We start from the raw sequence: 22,546 nt of genomic DNA, 5'->3' as shown, positions 1-22,546 counted from the left end.
TGAAGAAAAATAGAAAATTTTTAGATATTGATTTAGTTGAATAAATTGAGGTTTTATGGGTTAAATTGATAGAAATTGAAGTTAGAAGTGAAAATTGAGTGATTTATTAAAAGAATTCTAAGTTAGGTTTAAATAGGGATTAAGTTGAATAGAGCTCAAAATTTATGTTTTATAATGAATTTTATGAGTTAGAAATTGTTAATGAGTTGATTAAAAGAGAATATGAAGCTTAAGTTAAAGAAAAAAGATTAGTAATGGAAAAAGGACGAAATTGGAATTTTTGTAAAAGTTTGATAGAAAGTGAAAATGTGTTATGAATTAGTATATTGATGATTTTTAATTGTATGATTGTTAGTAGCAAACGTAGCACCGGATATGTCATCAAAGAAGGGAAAAGAGAAAGTGAACGAAGATATCGATTAAATTCGATAAATAGTGGTTTGTATTTCTATAAACCGAGCTTAATCGTTATTGCTATATTTGATATTTATATTGTATGAAAAAGTGAATGAGGTAAGTATTTTTACCATATTGAAATGAATGTGATTTTGAATACCCTATTAACAGTGTCGGGCTAGTCGGATATAGTTGACATGTCATAGGAATTGGAAGTATTGGGATATTCCGACATTGAGTCGATGAGACACTATGTGTCGACTACTGTTAAAGTTTCGGATTTGTTCTGATGAAGTACTTTGTGTACTATAATGTTAAAGTTTCGGATTTATTCCGATGAAGCACTATGTGCTTATCCCGGAGTGTGGGTTGGATCCGTGTATCCGTCAGTGTCCGAGTTATGTTAATAAGGGTAAATAAAGTAAAGATTATTAAAGTACTGATTGATATTGAATAATAGCAATAATGTGTTTGAATTACCATGTTTTAAAGTTGATTAAGCTATTGTTTATAGAAATACTACTGAGAGTATTCTCAGCGTACGGTTTGTTTCCGTGAGCAGGCTAGGTACGAAAGTATAAGGACTCAGCATACAAGCCGATCCCCGAACTCAAATTGGTGAAGTTTCTATCTTTTTGGAAAATGGCTTTGTACCTAGGATGTCTTTTGGTCATTTTGAAAGTATCTAAGTTGTTAAGTGATATTTTGGTATGTTTTGTAAATGTTACCAAAACCTTAAGTATGGTATGTTTTGATATGTTAGTGAAGAGTAATAAGAGGAAGTGTTGGTAAATATTGTAGAGAGAAGAAATGAAGATGTTATAAACTTAGTTATCAACATTTTATACTAAAACAGATTTAGACAGTAACAGTAGTCCAACTTTGAAAATATACCAAAAATAGTATAAAGTGAATTAGATGATGAATAAAATATGTAATTGAAGCTTAATGAATCTATTTTTATATGGAAGAAACAAAATAGGTAAAAGAGTTGTATTTTATGAGATATTTACGTTTTGGTGAAACAGGATTAGAGCAATTTCTGGATTCCCTGTTTTGACTTTAGAAATTCACCATAAATTGTGTATTAAGAATTAGGACTCAAACTTTATATGTATGGATTCCTTATTGAGTCTATTTTTAATTGAAACAAATGGCATAGTCATTGGATTTCTGTACAGGAAAAAATGTGATTCGTAGTGCACAAGGGTCAGAGTAGCCGAACCCTGAAACAGGGGAGACTTTTTCTAATAAACTGTACTAATTGGCCTGACCAAAAATTCTAGAAAAAAATTAGTAAGTAGATATATGAGTCTAGTTTCAGGGAAAATTTACGGAATTGGATTTTGAGTTTTGTAACTCGATATATGATTTTTTTAGCGACCGTGACGCAGATGGATAGTTTACTACGAAAACTGTTTAAGTGCTAAGATAAGTTTTGTAATGTCTCCTGCTTGACTCCGGCAACGGTATCGGGTAGGGGGACGTTACAGAAACAATTTGAAAACTATTAAATATATGAAAATTTACAAATGAACAACACATGATAGAAGAAGAATAATTAGTAATATATAGGTGGTTATTAAAATAAATATTATGAAAGAAGAAGTTTGGAGTAAATAATGTACAAAATATTTTAAAACAAAACATGTCTACTTGAAGTTGATAATATACATATAATAATAATAATAATATTATATAATGGGGTAACAGTACATGAAAGAATTTTAAATAACAAAAATATGATAAAATATGTTTTTGAAGAATAAACTATATACATAATAGATTTGAAAGGAAATATATATAAATAAATTTAAAAGAAATTGCATATAAAAATAACAAGGGATTAATCATGTATATAGAATAAAACTAATTTTATCATAAATAATAATATATAAGGGTAATTAAATTAAATATTATACAAAAATTTTAAAACAATATAATATACAAGAAAATTTTAAAATAATAATTTTATAATTTAAACAAATAAAAAATAGACAAAGTAAAATTATTAAAGTAATTCAAAATGTATATATAAACAATTAAAAAAATGGATGTTAAGTGAATTTTAAAAAATAATGAACTACACAAATTAAAAAGACTCAATTAAAATAAAATTAAACTAAAAGAGATACTTAATAAATAAAATAAACCATTGAAATTAAAATAGGGACTAAAGCGCAATGCGTGCGAATTCCCAGGGATCAAAACTGGACATATTCCAGTTCCCAAAACACAGCGTTTAAGCGCGGACCAAATTGAATATATGCGCGAATTACAAAGATTAATTAAAAAAACAAAGAAAAACAAATAAGGCCCAATTGAATGACCATGCGAAAGGGAGGGATCAATTGCGCAAATGTTCCCTTTAAGCAGAACACGCGGATCCTCCTGGGTAACCGAATCCGGTCGGATCGGGCATAGCCTATATGGCACCGTTTTGGGGCCATTGAAACAGGATTAAAACGGTACCATTTTTGCTCCTTTATAAAGGCTAAAACTAAGCCAAATGAATCTATTCGGCCGAACCAACCCTAGCCCCCTTTCTTCTTATTTGGCAAACCCTAAATCCCCTCCTTCAAACACCGATTTACCTCCATAAATGGCAACCAGTGCGTTCGAGCTTTGAGGGATGGTTTTTCAGCCTTGAAACCCCTTTTCGGCTTCGATTGCAACGAAGCAAAAAGGAAACCCATGGCATATTTGCAAGGTAAGACTTCCCTTTTGTTTTTTTGAATGCAATAATGAAAGACCCAAAGGAATAAATCGAAAGAAAATTCAAAAATTTAGAGAAACTTGAACTAGAAATCACCTTCTAAAATTTTGATTGCTTTCTTTGTATTCAATGTGCGTATCCATCCCCTTTTACATTTGATTCTCCTCGGCTTTATAGCCGAAAAAATAAATAAAAATAAAAGAAAAAGTACAAATTTCCTTGCTGTAATTTGTTATTATTTGTTGTCAATTGCTGCTTGTTATTTTCGTTTGTTAGTCTGTTGTAGGTACAGCTGGAGGGTGGCGAGTGTGGAGAAACCGTTCGTGGGCGTAGAGCATGAAAGAACGGAGGCGCACGTGTGGCGCTGGGCTATGCTGGAGGCCAGTACGAAACTGTTGGCTGCGGCGCAAGGGAAAGAAATCCTAGGGTTTCTGTTCAAAAGTGTCCTGGGCCGTTTGGGCATTGGGCCATTGTAACTAGGTCGGGTTTTAATTGAGTTGTCTGGGTTTTAGCCTGGTTGGGTTAGGCTTGATCTGTTATTGGGTCATTTGTTTGGGCCTATTATTTGTAAATGGACTTAGGACAATTTTAATTTGTTTATTTTTTTTTTAATTTTTTTTTGACTTTATCAAGCACAGGCGGAATGGGCCTTCTACAAGCATAAAATAAATATGGACAGAAGACTTATTGAACCTACTTAAGAATGCTAACCTATTAGAATACAAGGATCATTAAGGGCCAGTTCTGCATTGCTTTTCAAAAGCACTTCTGGCTCCAAAAACACTTTTGGAAGAAAAGCTGTGCAGAACAAGTTGCTTTTGGCTGAAATTTTTAGCTTTTCAGAAGTGCTTTTGAAAAGCACTTCTGAAACAGGGAAGTTAAAATTTTTAGCTTTTCCTCTCCCAAAAGCACTTTTAGTGCTTAATTACTTTTTCACCCCTTAAATAATAGAGTACTTCTCTTTTTTTTTCTTGGTACTTAATTACAAATGTGTTAAAATCATTAATTAAAAATAAAAAAATATTTTTTAAAATACTAATTACAAATATTTAATAGTTATATTTAAATATTTAAAATATAATTTATATACTCTAATTAAATTTTATAAATAATTAATATTTATTTCTTAAAAATATTTAAAATTTATATTTTATATATTAAAATATTAACAAGAAATTATAATATATTTTTTTATATTCTTACTAAAATATAATAATATTAACTAATTTAAATATTATTTAAATGCATATTTGTTACTTGATAATAACATGTCTAAAATGGACATTTTATTTCTCAAAAGCACTTTTTGAGAGCAATGCTAAACACTCAAATTTTAAACCAAATTTTTCAAAAGCACTTCTCAAAAGCACTTTTCCACAGTACTTATCAAAAGCACTTCTCAAAAGCATTGCCAAACTAGCCCTAAACCTACTTAAGAAAGCAAACTCATTCATTTAGCATTTCAAACATGAGAACAAAAGATTACCAAACCTACATAAGCATGCTAACTAGTAACAGATATGAAAATTTGTTGAGGACTAAGAATTGTCCAAAACAAATCTTGCTAATTAATGCATGCAGTTTCTTCTCGGACGTTTTCCCCCTTATTTCCAGGGGGAGTTCTATAATATGCTGGCACAGTTAGAGGGAAAAATGTTTGTCTGACTCCTTCAGAGTGTATAAAGGGCAGAAGAATACTTGACGCAACCTGCAAACCAACAAATATAAAAAAGGCGGAAATTGTAAACATGGTAACTTATATATTTGTATCATATTCGGGTTATTTTCATATATCATTATTATATTTAAGATATTATATATTTATATTGTATTTGTGTTCATGTTATATGAGAAATGTTTGATAGAGATACTGACCCAAAGGAGTTTAGCCGCATCCCATAAACGTTTGGGAGAAGGAAATGGAAGTAACAATCTACCGACGCCATATATTGTTATGGCAAAGAAATGAAATGCTAAGCTTAATGGATGAGGGCATAAACCAGCGAATATAGCTGATATTCCATATGAGAAAAACCCTCCAAGTCTCAAATACCCGAACAATGTTTGCTGAATATTATCCATTGCAGGATCGGATGAGGCACTGAATGCCTTCTGTACGACGTTAGCCAAAGTATTTATCGTAGAAGACATTGGCTGCATGTAGATAAGTGCAAAATTATACCCATTTTCTTCGTTGCCATTCACTTTCAAAATGCATATAAAACATGAAACTACAATACCTTCCTCAGAGTATAAAAGGATTCGAGATATTTGCAAATGGCAGATGCATCAGATAGATCATGCAAGGGTCTTAGAAGATCCCTAAGTATAACAACATCAGATAGAGCAACAGTCATTCCTCCTCCAGTTATACCATGTCGCATATTGAATGCATCACCTATCAAAATAGCGCCAGGAGTGGGGTGTGGAGCAGCAGCCATGATTTTGTTCGGCATTGTTCTTATGTTGTTCTTCTTCTCTATTGCCAATATAAAGGAATTGTACAATTCAGGAAGAACCTGAAATGTATTATACGTCATAGTTTGTCCATAAATTCAGCCAAATTTCCCTAATGAATTAATGAAAGAATGATCCAAGTATACCTTTGGAGCCACCAAAGTTTTCAAGAAATAAGCCATTTCACCATTGGAAACTGAAGGTACATTTTCACTAGGAATATTCACGAAGCAACGAATTTCAGTGCTGCTGATGGGATAAAATAGGATAGGTGAAGGATCTGCTAATATAAGAGCTCCATAATTTTCAATCGGAAGTTTACAGTTGGTCAAGATAACACCAACAGTGTAAGAGGGGATATCGACCTGCAGAAATAATCAAGACCTTTATATATAATAGGTCTAATTATGGTTTTAGACTCTCTACCATGCTAAACATAAAATTTAATCCCTTTGCTTTAATTTGACAAAATTTGGTCTCTTTCTTTTTTTAGCTCAGCCAAAGTTAAGTACCTATGAAGCCTGAGTCCACTTAGTCACCCTATTATTAAATGGTTCAATTTAATCCATATACTATTAAGAAGAATCAAATAAAATTAAATTGGAACAAAGTTCATATTTACTGTTTTAAAAATGACATGAAAATTATTTTTTTCATTTACAGTTTAACTTCAAACAAAATATTTCATTTGCATGATCATAAAAAGCTTTCAAAGTACAACTATATTAAAAGTGAGCTTACTTTTTTGAATCAATAAATGTTAACTTTATTGAAATTTGGCTTTATTTGATTCCTTTTAACAGTAAAAGGATCAAATTGATATATTTAACAGTATAAGGACTAATTTGATCTGGTTCCTATAATAGAGGATCTTGCCAAGTACATTCACCTTTTATAATATTATTAGTAGATCCAAATGGATAATACCTTTAATTGTACTCGTTAAAGTGATGACCTAAACTTTTTTTTAAAAAACAAAATGTCACGGTACTTTAACAAAAGCAACTAATGATATTGTCGATTTTAATTCTCTAGTAACATTATAAAAATAAAGTTATCAAATTATATTGAATTAAAATAAAATGATCAAATCACAAAATAAAGAGACAATAACTAATGTTAGACCAATTTAACAAGATTTCCAAGAATTTTCACCTTAGGATAACAAAGGGAGCGTCTCAAATTTGAGAAACAACCATCGCATACAATAGTGAGAGGAGCGTAAGCGGTAAGCATTTGACCACTCTTATTTTTGTAGTGCACTCCTTTGACAATGCCATTTTCTTCAAGCAAAGATGTTGCTATCCCTTGTTCTAGATTTACACTACATTATCATATCAACAACACATGAATTTTGAGCTGTAAAGAAAGGTAAAATTTCAAATGTACTCTTTCTGATCAGTTGCTGCAACAAGTTGAAACATAATCATAGGAACAGAAATAGACATGTCACTTTCAGCCTAATCCCAAAATATTTGACACGATCAAACTCGAAATCAAATTTGATCCAATCTAGATTGATTTAACCAAAAAGTAACTCCACCTGCTCAATTGACAAGCCTAAATAGCTACAAGTCATTTATTATAATTAAGATAAATGTTATGACATCTTATGTTGAAATTGAAGAATGATTGTGAGAAAGGAGAGAAAGTACTTGTGAAGAGATGCAGCTTTTTTCCGCAACTTTTGAACGAAACGACCATTATGAAAGTTTCTTCCTGCAACATGAGGCTGAAACTTTTCCAAAGGAAAAGATACAGGGACATTCTTTCCGTCCTTGTATAGAATATAACCCAAAATTCGTTGAGCATCAATCTCATCTACACAATCTATAATACCAATATTTAAAGTAAAAAAAATTATATAAAGAAATAATATTGTAAAAATAATATTGCATCCGCTATTTAAATCCATGAATTTTCTTGTTTACCCTGAAGGCCTAATTCAATTAACTTGAGGTAGCCTCCTGGTAATAGACTTTCACCAGCAATTCTATTAGGGGCATTTAAATCCCTTTCTATCACTAACACTTGACGTCCGTCCTGTAACATATAAGTTGAGAAGAATTATTATGTATGGTATCTTAGTTAAATCCAATTTTCAATAACCTTTATGGGAACTCGAGGACAAAGGAGAAATATTGGGACCTTTCCAAGAGAATAGGCAAGAGTAGCACCGGCAACACCAGCACCGACTATGATAATATCTGTAGTCCCAACAGCCTCACTGTTTTCCTTTGGAAGCTCCAAAGCAGATCTTCTTCTCAGCTTGGTCAGCCCCCAAAATCTCACTAAAGAATTGTACTTCAAGAAATCAAACCCCAAAAGAGAGGCTATAACACTAGCTACCACAACAATATACTGCTCAGCCATTGATTTAAGAACAATGTATGGAATGAAGCTACCGATTTTGTACTTCACGTCTTTTCTTCGTCGAAGTTTAGCGTAAAGATGGTAGTAATTTATATTCGTTCATGGCAGCTCTGTCAATGTCAGTATAGAATTACACATGGCTTATCCCTTTGCAGCAAGTTGCAACTAGTATTATTTATTAGTCAATAATAATATTCATTATATCGATTTATTAAGGAAAACCATTGAAGTTGTGATTCATGTTTTATTTATTAATTTTTTACTTTCAGATTTGAGTTAAATTGTTAGCACTTTTAAAACTATTTTATTAAATTCAAATTTATTATAATGTCATTTTTTTATTATACTAAGTAAGTCTTTTTATTTTAAATCTCAAAATATCACACAAACAAATTTAACAAAAAAGTAAAAAGGTTAACAATTAGACTTGAAATTTGAAAATTGAAAAAGTAAAGAGACTAATTGATACGGGGTTGCGCGCGGACCAAGATCGAGTTGCCAAGTCACGAGAAACTCCTACGAAAACCCTAAACAATTAGATCTGAAACGAAACAGAAAATTAAAAGATTAGATTTTTTGAATTTTCAGATCTGAAATAAAATCCCCAAATCAGCAAAGAATCAAATTGAGAATAGAAATAAGTGTTAGGGTTCTTGAAACCCTCAAGGAGATTGTGATTCTGCCCAATTGAACACCAAGATAGTTTTCCCCAAATTTCGACAATCTAATTTCACCCAAAAAGAGCATGGAAAAACCCTAGAAATTAGGGATTTTTGGGCTGATTCCTTAAGATAGAAAAAGGCTGAAAACACAATAAGAACAGAAAATAGATTAGATAATGATTCAGCACAAGTAGAAATAAAGAAAGAATTGACAGTAAGAAATTAAAAGATAAGTCCTAAGAAGCCTTGAAATCTCGAAAGATCTCACAACTCCCTTCAAACGGCTCTAATCTCTCCTCCAAAGAATATCAATGGCAAGAAGAAGGTTGAAGATGGCTCCCACAATCAAAAAGATTGTTAAAACAACTTCTAAAGAAAACTCAAGAGAAAATCCTTGAAGAACTCAAAGAGAATTTTCACTCAAATCAAATCTGAAATTTTCAATGTAATTGTAATGTAATGTAGGGTGGCTGGCCAAGCCATATAAATAGGCCTTTCAAATGTTTTCCTAATTTAATTAGAACACTAAAACTAAAACTAAAAAAAAACTCCTAATTATTTTAATATGGAAATTCGGCCAAGGGTCTTTTATTTGGGACTCTTGGACTGAATATAAAAATTTAAACTAAATAAAATAAATAAATAAAAATAAAACTTTACAACTTGGGCCACTTTGATAATTTGGCCTGATTTTCAACTAAGTATGGGTGGATTTCTTGATTGGGCTTGGAATCTTCTTATTGGGCCTCGCCTTCAAGAATTTGGGCTTTTGTGACTCGTATCACTAATTCTTGGTAATAAAAATACAGAACCTAAATTTCAAAATTTTGAAGGGTATGAGGACCTATAGCATATTTTAACCCTTTTGCAATGGTAAGGCATATTACATCCTTGAGGGGAAACACTTGTTTGAACTTTTGAGTCAACATTATTAAGAGCGGCAGTCATGAACTCCAAACATAAATCGTAAAATAAACATGAAAAATACAAAAAAAAAACTTACTAGAAATCTATACATGTTTCAAATTAATTACAAATTTTTTAATTTTCAATTTGGTATAAAGATCACCAAAGTATACTTGCAATTAGGGCTGTAAATGAATCGAGTTTAATCGAACAAACCTCTGTTCATGTTTGTTTGTTTATTTTTAAGCTTGTTGGTGTTCAGTTTGTGTTCATTAAGAATTTCAAATTTTTATTCATGTTTGTTTATTTAAAATTATGTGTGTTTATTTTCGTTTATTTAATGTTCATGGACATGTTCATTTAAATTAATCGAATATGTTCACGAATATAAAATGAATATATTCACGAACAATGTTAATAAATAATAAACAAACAAACCATAAACGAGTTTTAAGATAATTTTATTAATATACACTAATAGAATTTTTATAAGAAAATACCATTAATAATTAAACGAGTCATAAATGAATCAATAAACGAGTTTGTTCATGAACATAAACGAACTAAATACATATCTATTCGTATTCGTTCGTTTATTAAAGAAACATAAAAATTTTATTCATACTCAATTATTTAACTTAATAGTAATAAATTATAACACCATCCACCACCTCACTCCTAATGTTGTCATAAATATTTTCTTTATTTCTATAATTACTTTCAGCTATAAGCTCACCGACCAATTAATGAATGTCAGACCAGTACAATTAGGTGCAATTAGGTGCAAGCGTATGCTAGTGATGAAGTTTACGTGGTTAGAATATGCTCCATGTTTTTTTTATAAGAAATTTAGTTTCCCCTATATTTTAAATTTAAAAATTTAAGTTTAATTAGAAATATTTTTTTTAAATTTATTAATGTAACATTTTGTAATAAAAAATACTTTTATTAATAGTCACGTGACATAAAAAAAATTATCTATTTTGATTTAAATCTAAAAACTCAATTTGATAAATTTAAATTTAAATTTAATCTAATTAAATTGATCATAAAAAAATTCAAATAACCCAAAACAATTTAATCTAAACCAAATTGAACTCAGAACTGACAGAAACAATTAAACTTGAAACAACCAAACCCAAAATATAAAAAAAAAATCCCAAAAAATTAGACCTGGATGTTAAATGACGCGAACCGGAATCACTTAAATTGAGATGATGAAGCTATGTAGGAAAAAGAAAAAAAAAAAAAAACCTTTCCAAGAGAATAGGCAAGAGCAGCACCGGTAACACCAGCACCGACTATGATAATATCCGTAGTGCCAACATCCTCACTATTCCCATTTTTGTTTACACAGTTTCCCTTTGGAAACACCATTGAAGCTGCTCTTTTCATCTTGTTGAGTCCCCTAAATCTTACTACAGAAATGTAGTACAATAAAACAAGCCCCAAAATAGAAGTTAGAACCCCTGCAACTCCAACTATATATACTGCTTAGCTATGAATGGAAGCTAAATGATTCTCCATTTATACAACTTAGTTCAATAGTGGTGTTTAATTGGAGTGCAAATAAGTTGATAAGACTATAGTCTCTTCAAGCAACTTTAACAGATATTGAAACGAGTATCAATATTAATTAGATCCCATCATCAATTTATAATAATCAACTTATGTATTAAATGCTACCTCTAATATGACGTACGTTAATCAAAATTTTAGCATGTATGCATTTATTGGATGAATAGTCTAGATTTGATGTATTAAAAAAATATAATCATCCTAAATTTTGATGACACTGCTTAATTTTTTATCACAATAGTTATAAGATGCCTATGCAATAGGTACAAACATATGACCCATGCCAAATTCAGGCTATCCATTATGTAAATAGAACTTGATCGATATAATATTTATACGTTGTAGACTCAATTAGAACGTTTTGAAATTTAGGAACTAATTTATAATTTGAGCTATAATGTGAGGATTTCTGGTGAAATTAACCCTATTAATTATTATTTTAAAACATAATTTATATTAAAATTTGGAATTTTTTAAAACATGCATGGTTATTATTAATTTTTAAAGAAAAATAGACGATGTTGTCTTATTAGAAACAATGTTATAATATTAAATAATTTATATTAAGCTTATTTATCACATATTCAAAATATTTAAAAATACATCGATTGAGTTTTAGCACGATTAATATGGATATTGTTGCTAATGCTGGAGAAAGTGAGTTCGAGTGTGCTAAATCGCATTATCTTCCTATTTATGAGTTGGAGAGGGACTATAAATAGTTCTAGATTTTGTCAAAAAGAACAGTTATAATCAGAACCTATAATGAGAATAATATTTTTAAACTTTTCCTAACAAAAAAAGAAGGGTGGTAATTGGATTCTTTAGTGGTCTGGATCTAATAGTTTCTCTTTTTCTTTTTTCAATTCAAGAAAAAAGATAATTTCATTGTAAAGCCATATGCAATGCACAAAAAATGCCTATATGATTGTTTAATTCTATTTTTTTTCTTATTATTCGTTAGCTATTTTTAGCTATTCTTCTTGCCTCATTATGTGAGTTAGAAGAACCTTTTATTATGTTATGTCATCATGGTAATAATCCACCAACCTGCTGGTTCTTTTTATAAGGCACAAACAGGAGAATTTATCCTGGAAGTGGAAGAACTATTGAAATTTCACGAAAACCTCACAAAGGTTTATGTACAAAGAATGGGCAAGCACCTATGGGTTCAAAAAATATACAATACAGTTCACTTATTTAATATTTTAAACGTGATACAAAGATTACCAACCCAAGTTAAAAATACTAACTCGCTTATTTAACATTTTAAACACAATACATGAAAATAACACAGATTTGAACATTGATATAGAATTGTTCACAAAATTTTTTTGCTAATAATCCATAAGCTTTCTTTTTAGACTCTTAAGTCCTTATTTCTAGGGAGAGTTCTATAATATGCTGGTACAGTTAGAGGGAAAAACATTTGTCTAACTCCTTCAAAGTGTATAATGGGGAAAATAATATTTGATGAAACCTGAAAAACAACAAAGAAAAAGAAAATACGTCATAATTATTCATATATCAAATATATTATTATTATATATTTATACTGAGCCTGTATTCGTGTTATATAAGAAATGTTTAGTAGAGATACTGACCCAAAAGAGTTTAGCCCCATTCCATAAGCGTGTGGGAGAAGGAAACGGAAGTAACAATCGTCCAACACCATATATTGCCAAGGCAAATAAATGAAATGCTAAGCTTAATGGACGAGGGCATAAACCAGAGATCATAGCTGATAGTCCACTTGAAATACACCTCCAAGTCTCAAATATCCAATGCATGCATGTTGTATATCTTCAATTGTAGGATCAGAAGAGGAACTGAAAACCTTATGTAGGACACTGGCTAGTATATTTATTGTAGATGACATTGGCTGCATGTAATTAAAGTGTAAAATAATATCATTTTCTTCATTGTCATTCACTTTTCAAAATGTATATAAAACATGAAATTGTAATACCTTCCTAAGAGTATAAAAAGATTGGAGATATTTGCAAACAACGGATGCATCGGATAGATCATGCAAAGGTCTTAGAAGATCCCTTCGTAAAACAACATCAGATAGTGCAACAGTCATTCCCCCACCGGTTATGGCGTGTCGCATATTTAATGAATCTCCGATGAGAAGGGCACCGGGAGTCCGGTGTGGAGCATCAGCCATGATTCTGTTCGGCATTATTTTTATGTTATCTTTTTTCTCTATTGCAGATATAAAGGAGTCGTATGTTTCAGGAAATACCTAAAATGTATGAATCATATTGTTAGTATGCAAAATCAATCAAATTACACTAATGAATAGAATAAAAGAAAAATCCAAGTACATTGAGAGCCACCAAAGTTTTCAAGTAATGGGACATTTCACCATTGGAAAGAGAGGGTAGATTTTGACTAGGAACATCCACCATGCAACGAATTTCAGTGCTACTAATGGGATAAAATACGATAGGTGAAGGATCTGCTAATATGATTGCTCCATAATTTTGATCCGAAAGTTTACAGTTCGTCAAGATAAAACCAACAAAATAAGAGGGGACATCAACCTACAGAAATAATCAAGACCTTTATGTATATTTTCTCAAAAAAATTTAATAGGTCTAATTATTGGCTTTAATCAATCTTCTATGCTATCTTTAACTTAACATAATTTCATCTCTTTATAATATTATTAGTAGGTTTAAATTAATAATATTACTAATATTATTGATGTGACTACGTGAAAATTCTTTCAAAATCAGCTTTGAGGATTTTACATATAAATTTATTATTAGCTTGACATGATTGATTGTGTGATCGAAAAATAATAAAAATAAATTTTAAGTCATCACTTTAATGTTGCCAATTTGGACCTAAAAATAATATTATAAAATAGAAAAATCAAATTATAGGAAAATAACCAAATATATTACATCTGAAATTTCAGTGACTAAAACCAAAATTAACCCAATTTAACAAGATTTCTTAAGCATTTTTTTCACCTTTGGATTGCAAAGAGAGCGTCTCAAATTTGAAAAACAGCCATCGCAAACAACGGTGAGAGAAGCGTAAGCTGTCAGTATTTGACCACTCTTATCTTTGTAGTGAACTCCTTTGATAGTCCCATTTTCTTCAAGCAAAGATGTTACTGTCCCTTGTTCTAAACTTACACTACATTATCATATATCACCATAAGATGAATTTGGGGCTTGTTAAGAAGAAATGGATCGAAAGAATTACCTAGTCATTTAATCTATTAAAATTAATGTTTCGATATTATATATTGAAATTGAAGAAAAATTGAGATGAAAGAGATAAAGTACTTGTGAAGAGATTCAGCTTTCTTCCGCAACCTTCGAACGAATCGATCATTATGAAAGTTTTTTCCTACAACATGGGATTGAAATTTTTCCAGAGGATAAGATATGGGGGCATTCTTTCCATCTTTGTATAGAATATAACCTTGATTTCGTTGAGCATCAATCTCATCTACACAATCTACAATGGTAATATCCAATTTAGAAAATAACTATATAAATAACATCATAACATCATATCGCATTTGTTGTTTAAGTTGTTTGTTACCCTCAAGCCCTAGCTCAATTAACTTGAGGTAGCCCCCTGGCATTAGACTTTCACCAGCGCCCCTCTCAATTACACGCACCTGACGTCCATCCTATAACATGCAAACAGAGAAGAATGGTCAAGAGTGGATTTATTAATTCTGACCTGAATTTGAGATCATTGATCTTAATCCAAAACTGACACGAAACCCAAAACCAATCGTGAAACTAGATTGCCCCCAAAAAGTTGGTATTGCAATGATAAATTTTCATTTTTGCTCAAACATTTTTAATCTACTTTATTTGATTAAAATGACTTGGATCGGATCTTTATTTGATTAAAATTTAAAATGACTTAAAAATTTTAAAACCCGAGTTAATATGAACTGATGCAATTTAAAATCAAAGTATATATATATATAGGGACCTTTCCAAGAGAATAGGCAAGAGCAGCACCGGCCACACCAGCGCCGACTATGATAATATCCGTAGTCCCAACATCCTCACCGCTTCCATTTTTGTTTATACGGTTTTCCTTTGGAAACTCCATCGAAGCTCTTCTTTTAAGCTTGCCTAGTCCCCGAAATCTCACTAAAGAATTGTAGTACAAGAAAACAAACCCCAAAAGAGAGGCTATAACAACTGCAACTCCAACTGTATACTGCTCAACCATTGATTTAGGAACCATGTATGGAATGAATAATCAAGACGAACAGCATTTATAGAAGAAAGGCGAGCGGTGAATGATGAGTGAAGCTATTGTTTATGTACTTGACGTCTTTAATTCCGTAAAGTTTGATGTAAAGAAGCAATAATTTATAATTTTGTCCCACGTGTCTACGTTAGTTGCCATTGAAATTGAATGACAAATGGCTTATCACTTTGGATCATGCCAATTGCATCACATGTACAGTCGAGGCTTCTACCTTTTTTTTATCGAAAATGATTAATTGAAGTCGTACTCAAATGGATTTCTTTTCATCAATTTAATAGTTTTCTAAGATATAAAATGGTAAATGCAATGTAATGTCATGGATGTTTAAAGCAATTGGATTAAATTAAATTTGTATTTATTAGCTGATTAAGTTTTAGCTTGATTGGTATTGGTATTAGTATTGTTACCAGGGAGGAAATGGGTTCCAGTGTGCTGAAGCACATTATCTTTCTATTTAAGGGTTGAGAAGGGGCTATGTCTAGTTTTAGACATTATATTAAAAAGAGCAAATTATTCATGTAATACGTACAAAATTATTTAAAATTTGATTTACGTGTTTTAATTATGTTCTATGAAAAATTCAAACTAGAAATAATTATAAGTATTAGATAAGAAGTTTTATATAAACAATTGAAAAAGACAAATTATACCTCAAAAGAAAGGCAATTTCCTTTGGTACATATCTCGAAAGAAAGCAACAAACATTGAACGTAAATATACCTAGAAACTAAGGTCAGCAATATGAAATGTTTGTGAGGGTAGCAACACAAGAAAATTTGGACACTTTGGCTTAGCCAACTGTTGGAGCTTCCAATGTATTTAAATGTTTTCTCTTAGTATGTTTATCCATCTGGAGCTAGGATCCCTGCAAAAATGCATCAATAGACAGCTGGTTGAATTTCAGTGAGATTTGTGTAATATTAAGCGGCTGACTATGCAACTTAGTGATGCCTAGAAGACTTTAGTATATCGGTGCTTCCAAACAATCCAGATGGTCACAAAAGTACCATAACTACATTAGGACGTTTGAGGTTTCGAGGTAAGAGGGAATCTGGTTCCCATCATTTAATTGACTTTACGCTGAACTCAACGTCTATAAGAGTTTGAGGTTAGTGTAAAACTCGTTGATGGGAATCCTAAAAGAAAATTTTCAAACTTTCACATTTGGGGATATGTTGTGTAAGATTATGTCGTGATAGCATTGATACTTCATCAACACAAAACTATCTTAGCTATGATTAGTATTTTGACAATTGGATGGACTAAACTATATGTGTACCATATGTTCTTCGTCGGCACATTTTACAAAATTTATGAGAAGAGAAAGGGTTGTATAAAACTATGATTTCATGTTATCCCTTTATAGGAGCATGACAAATCAAAATTTTCCTCTTGATCTTTTACTTTTTCCTCCTAAACAAATTTAAATCCAATTAAAAATGCTAAAATTATGAGGAAAAATTTGATTTGTCATGCTCCTATTAAAAATGAATCATAATTTCATACAAATCCCTTCTCTTATGAGAATGTTTGCAAATTAAGAATTACAACGATAAGTTATAAACATGGGTACGTAATGATATTTAAAAAAAAAATTCAAATTTGTTTATAATGGTTGATTCAATTGTTTTATGCAGGGCATAGCTAGGAGGCTTCCCGGCTCTCTTAAAATGAAAAAATTTTCATTTAGGCCCTTAAAATTTTTTAAAATTTTAAATTAGTAAAGGTAAAATTGCACTTTGGCCCCCAAAAAATGATAAAAATTTGATTTAATTATTTAAAAATTATAGCTATTAAAATAGTGAAATTGCATTTTTACTATCATAAAAATTACAATTTAATTTTGCCCCTAGTTTTATGTCATTATTGTAAAATTTTAATTTATATTTATGAACTGAAATAAGTTTAAAATCAAGTGGTTTAATTTTAATTTATTCTCCCTCTATCTATTAGGGTTACAAAATTAAAAAAGATATTAATAAAAAGCTTTATAGCCTTCGTCATTATCGGTTATGTAACAATAGAAAAAAGATTAAGGAGGAAAAATCAATTTATCGTGGTATTTTTATTCATGAAGAAATTATTTATATTTGATGAAAAAGATATTAAAATTGTTAATTATGCAATATTAGGTTTATCTGCATGATCTTTAGTTTAATTTATTAAGATTATGTGAATATATGAATTATCAGAAATCTTGAGAAAAATTAAGCATTTTGGAATCTTGGATTATTGTATTTTCCTTGTTAGTATTTGTTCATCCTCATCCTCTGTTTTCTTCCAGCAAACATACTAAAATTATACATAACATGCAACCAATCTCAATTTCAACTTACACCATTGGAAATCTTTTTTTCAATCTTTTATGGGGAGTTTTGAATTCCTCTGTACAAAGAAACCCTTCAACAAAACTGACTCTGTACAAAGAAACCCTTCAACAAAACTGACTTTTTGATACAATAAACTTTTGATCTGACCATAGCATAACCTTTTCAATGAACAATAATATCAGTGAGTTTACTAGGATCAGCCTCTTCAAGCATTTGAACTACCGTTCTAATGCTCGGTCTGAGAACCGGAATCTTCGCCGTGCAATGGACCGCAATGCGTAACACCTTGACGACATCTTCCTTCAATGCATCAGTCATGTTCATGTCCACCACCTCATCCAAAATTTCATTGTTCTCAAGTTTATTATAGATCCAGTGTACTATGTCCTTGTTCTCTCCGAATTCGGGCTCTAATGGCCTTTTTCTGGTGACCAATTCCATCAATACGACCCCAAAGCTGTAAACATCGCACTTCTCGTTTATATTGCACGTGTATGCATACTCTGCAACCAAAACATAAATGGTAGTGAAATTTGTGCATTGTAATGAGTCCGACATAAACAAATAAAGAAAGAACATACCAGGAGCAATGTATCCATGAGTTCCAGCTATAAAATGAGTCCAATCCCCTCCACTACCATTTTGTACAATCTTTGCAAGTCCAAAATCGGCAATCCTCGGTTTCCAATCTTCATCTAACAAAATATTGCTTGACTTCACGTCACGGTGTATAACGGGTCTGTCACATCCATGGTGCAAATAAGCCTCTAGCAGCGCCTAATGCAATGGCATATCTCAGTTCCCAACTCATATCAATCTTTCGACATGAGTGTAGCTTGTCCCACAAGCTTCCATTCGGTAAGTACTCGTAAACCAGAAGACTGCAATCCTCACTTGTGATACTACAGAAAAGCTTCACCACATTCACATGCCTGATGGCACTCAAAGCGGTCACCTCAGCATCATATTCTTGTGATCGGAATTTGCTTTTTGTTATCATAGTAGCACTGCTCCGGTAGCTTTTACCGTTGCTAGAATCTGAGGTCCAAATGTGCTTAACAGCTAGTTTTTTACCGCCATTCAATTCGACCTTATAGACATTTTCGGATCCACCTTTACCTATCAAATTCTCTGATTTGATGCCGTTGGTGATATCCTTTTCAGTGAAACTTAGCATGTGAAATGATTTCATTTCCCATGAACCCTGCTTCAATGGATGATTAAGATTAGTCTTCCTTACCTTGACAAACATGTAACATCCTATTGATAAAACCAGCACTAGTAATCCGGCTATGAAACATGATAAAAATGTTCGAAGATGACTCGATGTACCAGAATCTGATGAACATGGCTGAAAGTCCTTGAGATTTGAGCTGCATAGGCCTAGATTCCCCTCAAAGCCATCTTTAAAAACCTCAACTGATAAAGATTTGGGTATTGGACCGACCAACTGGTTATCGGACAAGTCTAAAAGACTTAATCTCAAAGACGATAAAGAAGTCGGGATTTCACCAGAGAGTGTGTTTTTGGATAAATTCAATGAGTTCAGGCTCTCTAAAGATCCAACGCTATCAGGGATTTCCCCATAAAGTGAGTTACCAGCAAGGTTTACATCATTCAAAGAAACACATGAGCCTAATGAGTCCAGTATCGTACCCGAAAACATGTTACCATCTAAATAAAGGCTGCCTAAGCTTTTCAATTCTCCGATGGTTCCCGGAATTTGTCCAGAAAACTTATTCGAACTAACATTAATAGAGACTAATGAAGAAGCTTTAGAGATTGAAGCAGGCAATTCACCCGAAAATTGATTATTTGATTGTGCAAGTGACTTAGCATTACCAATATCCCCTGTCACTGGACCTTCAAATTGATTCATGGTAAGATCAATTAAGGCAAGATTTGGCAAGCTCCAAATACCAGCAGGGACAATACCAGATAAAAAATTGTTATTTACTCGAAATCGAGCCAAGGACTTACAGTTTGCATAACTGTTAGGGATAGTGCCAGTTAAGTTATTCTGCAGCAGAAGAAGTTTAACCATTTTGCCATTTTTGCACATATCTGGTGGTATAGGACCCGTCAAGAAATTCTCCGAGACATCTATGAAAATGAAATCCGACCACGACCCGATTTTGGGGGGAATTCGACCACTAAGGTTGTTCCTATAAATTGATAACTCTACAAGGTACTTGAACTCACCAAACTCCTCAGGTATCTCACCTGAAAAATGATTTTCAAAGAGCTGCAAAGAAGCAAGGTTGTTCAAGGACCGCAGCTCCGATAATTTGCCTCGAAGCATATTCATCGACGCATCAAAGTTCACTAGACTCGTGAGATTACCGAATCCAACAGGCAAGTTTCCTGACAATGAGTTGTTGTAAAGCTGAAGTTGCCAAAGTTTGTCAAGTTGGATAATCCCTGCAGGGATCGGACCGGACAATGTATTATCAGCGAGTTCGAGATTTTGTAGCCGAGTAAGGTTCTGAATTCCCTCTGGAATCTGTCCAGTGAGACTACAATTTGTGAGATACAACCAATACAATTTCTCAAGGTATGGGACTACCTGTGGAAATGGACTTGAAGCAAATGGGTTATCACCAAGGCTTAAGAATGTCAATTCCTTGAGATTTTCCAGTGATTTCCATGGAAAATGGCCTGAAAATCCACTACTGTTCAAACTCAAGAACTTCAATTCATTTAAAGGAGATAAATCAGGGACTTGTCCAGAAAATGAATTCAACCCCAAATCCAGGTACTGCAACCCTGTACAGTTCTTCATGTCTTCATCAGTTACCTTACCATACAATAAATTATCCCCAAAATCAATCTTCACCAATGATTTTAGCTCACAAATGGACCCAAATGGAAGATAACCAACCAATTGTTGATGGGGAAGATTGATTTCCTTTACGAATCCATTCGAATTACAAACAACTCCATTGAAATTACATGCAGATCTTCCTTGTATCCATGAACTGAAAACATCAGTATTTGATTTTTTTAGAGCAGACTTCAACTTTAACAATATCTGCAACTCATCGGACTCGGCACAGGACATTACGATGATTGAAACAAAAACAAGAAACATGGGAAGAAGCCATTGTTGGATAGACATGGTAGCAAATGAAGGCTAATTGAGCCTGCAGGTGGAGAAAACTGGGTTTAATCTAAGGAAGTAAAGATAATATCATAAAAATCACTATATTTCTTTGTCTGCAGTATTTACAGTCAATGAAGATTAAAAGGGTCAGCAAATACAGTTGCTATAACTGGCGAATCAAAAGACTATAATTATCAGCTTAAGGCTTAAATTCAGTGGGAATGTGATGTCATGTATGGAAATGGGTAAGACATGAAGTGTAGGAAACTGGAAAAACAATGGCCGCCACGTTTGACTGGGGTCTGCACTATGCACGGCCGCCATGTCGAAGAAAGTCGGTGGAAAAACGAACATATTTCCACCCTGCCATTAAAATTTTCTCCATGCATCAGTTCCTTAATGGTTCACTGGTCTATATCAGCTGTCACCGACTCGAAATGCGACAAATGTTCCAAACGTTGAAACAATTAATAATCTAACCATGGAAAAATAAAAGTATGTAAGGCAAGAACATCCTACGTGTGGTCTTGATCACTTGTCAAGTTGTAACTTGACTGATATAAACTTTTTACTTAAAAGCTTAATTACAAAAATAATATTTTATTTACAATAATTTACATAAAGTTCACCACAAAAAACAACTGCTCTCAATTTCGTCCATAAAACAATAAACAAGCCCTCTTAAATAGACATAAATTTTCTTGTTAAAAATACAATTAATGTGAAACTTTATCTCCTCAAAATTATTTTCGATTAGATCTTCAATATGGAATAAAGTAGTAGAGATCTTATTGAAGTAGTCTTCCACTAAAAATCTTTAAAATGTGCTTTTAAAAAGTTAAAATAAAAAAATTTATCTCAACCAAATATGTTAAGTTACATAGTCCTTTATATGCAAACTAAGTTTCAATTGACGTTGCATCTAGATAGCGTAACTGGCACCAACAATCATCGTTTATGATAGTTTTTATCGAAGACATTTACAAATTTCGAAGAAGGAAAATATGGTTTTCAACACAACATTCCCTGTTAAACCAATCCAAACAGCTATGAATAGTAACTATGAAATCAATCATGGTATTACCCAGTGAGGAATTCACTATGAACTCATGATAAAAGTTATGATTTAAGCTAAATCCATCTTAAATTATCGCAGCCTCACTCTTGTTCATGTACACTAAACTCTCTCATCAAATAAGCTTTTCTTGTAGAAAGCATAAAAACAAACTGATAGGACCAGGGATTTTTAGTTAACAAGCCTATTATCCGAATCCAAGGAAAGACATGCGAAATGATATAAATGATATCGAGTACTAACTTTATCTCATTAAATTATTGCCATCCAATTAAAAGACATATAATAGAAATTATATATAAAGTTCCTAACGGGGAAATTTGTCACGCTAGAAATACAAAAGCTGAACGTAGTTTCTTGACGGGTTCCTTCACTGTCATGCAGAATTCTATATCCATCTGAAAAAAAAAGTAAATTAATGACTTCCCATTGAAGGGCTTTTTGCAGTGAATACTGAAATGAAAGTACCTGAGCAACAATGGTGATATGAAGATTACAATTCCCAAATGTCATTACAATGTTGTTAATGACTGTTAGGTGAAATTTGTTGAAAAGTGGGCAACCATACTACTGTGATGATTTTGTTGAAGAGCTTGCAACTTGTATGCATGTTGCAGCTTATATGTTTGCTGCAATAGCAAGTTCCTTGTTTAGTTACATTGTAATTATGTTTGGTTGAAAATGAACAAG

General features: G+C 32.0%; 1 protein-coding gene, 1 long non-coding RNA gene and 2 pseudogenes across 2 annotated transcripts; 1 reads left to right on the top strand and 3 right to left on the bottom strand.

The window, feature by feature from the left end:
* Nucleotides 1-2,523: 2,523 nt before the first annotated feature.
* On the top strand, nucleotides 2,524-3,712 carry LOC107934950 (uncharacterized). Its single transcript, XR_001694114.2, has 2 exons — nucleotides 2,524-3,106; nucleotides 3,399-3,712. It is a non-coding gene; the product is annotated as an uncharacterized lncRNA (long non-coding RNA).
* An 832-nt stretch (nucleotides 3,713-4,544) lies between these two features.
* Nucleotides 4,545-8,056, bottom strand: LOC107934957 (squalene monooxygenase SE1). The gene is made up of 8 exons (XM_016867487.2): nucleotides 7,718-8,056; nucleotides 7,501-7,612; nucleotides 7,225-7,399; nucleotides 6,725-6,893; nucleotides 5,716-5,934; nucleotides 5,353-5,631; nucleotides 4,988-5,266; nucleotides 4,545-4,820 (listed from the first exon to the last, which is right to left on the bottom strand). Exons 1-8 carry the CDS (start codon nucleotides 7,940-7,942, stop codon nucleotides 4,677-4,679), a joined length of 1,602 nt encoding a protein of 533 aa, XP_016722976.1. The 5' UTR covers nucleotides 7,943-8,056; the 3' UTR covers nucleotides 4,545-4,676.
* Nucleotides 8,057-12,258: 4,202 nt separating this feature from the next.
* Nucleotides 12,259-15,408, bottom strand: LOC107934967 (squalene monooxygenase SE2-like; annotated as a pseudogene).
* A 2,272-nt stretch (nucleotides 15,409-17,680) lies between these two features.
* Nucleotides 17,681-21,305, bottom strand: LOC107934975 (receptor-like protein kinase 7; annotated as a pseudogene).
* Nucleotides 21,306-22,546: the final 1,241 nt, after the last annotated feature.

The sequence above is a fragment of the Gossypium hirsutum genome, chromosome A04 (assembly GCF_007990345.1).
Source record: "Gossypium hirsutum isolate 1008001.06 chromosome A04, Gossypium_hirsutum_v2.1, whole genome shotgun sequence".
NCBI lineage: Eukaryota > Viridiplantae > Streptophyta > Magnoliopsida > Malvales > Malvaceae > Gossypium > Gossypium hirsutum.
This window is presented reverse-complemented; position numbering and strand designations above follow the sequence as displayed.

Bases quoted from the DNA above. Each gene is read 5' to 3' on its own strand.
- LOC107934957 (XM_016867487.2), bottom strand. From the start codon at position 7,942: ATGGCTGAGCAGTATATTGTTGTGGTAGCTAGTGTTATAGCCTCTCTT. The intron at 6,894-7,224 runs GTACTTTCTCTC...ATGATAATGTAG, and splicing joins AAAGCTGCATCTCTTCACAA to TGTAAATCTAGAACAAGGGA. The intron at 5,935-6,724 runs GTGAAAATTCTT...TTATTTCTGCAG, and splicing joins GCTCCCTTTGTTATCCTAAG to GTCGATATCCCCTCTTACAC.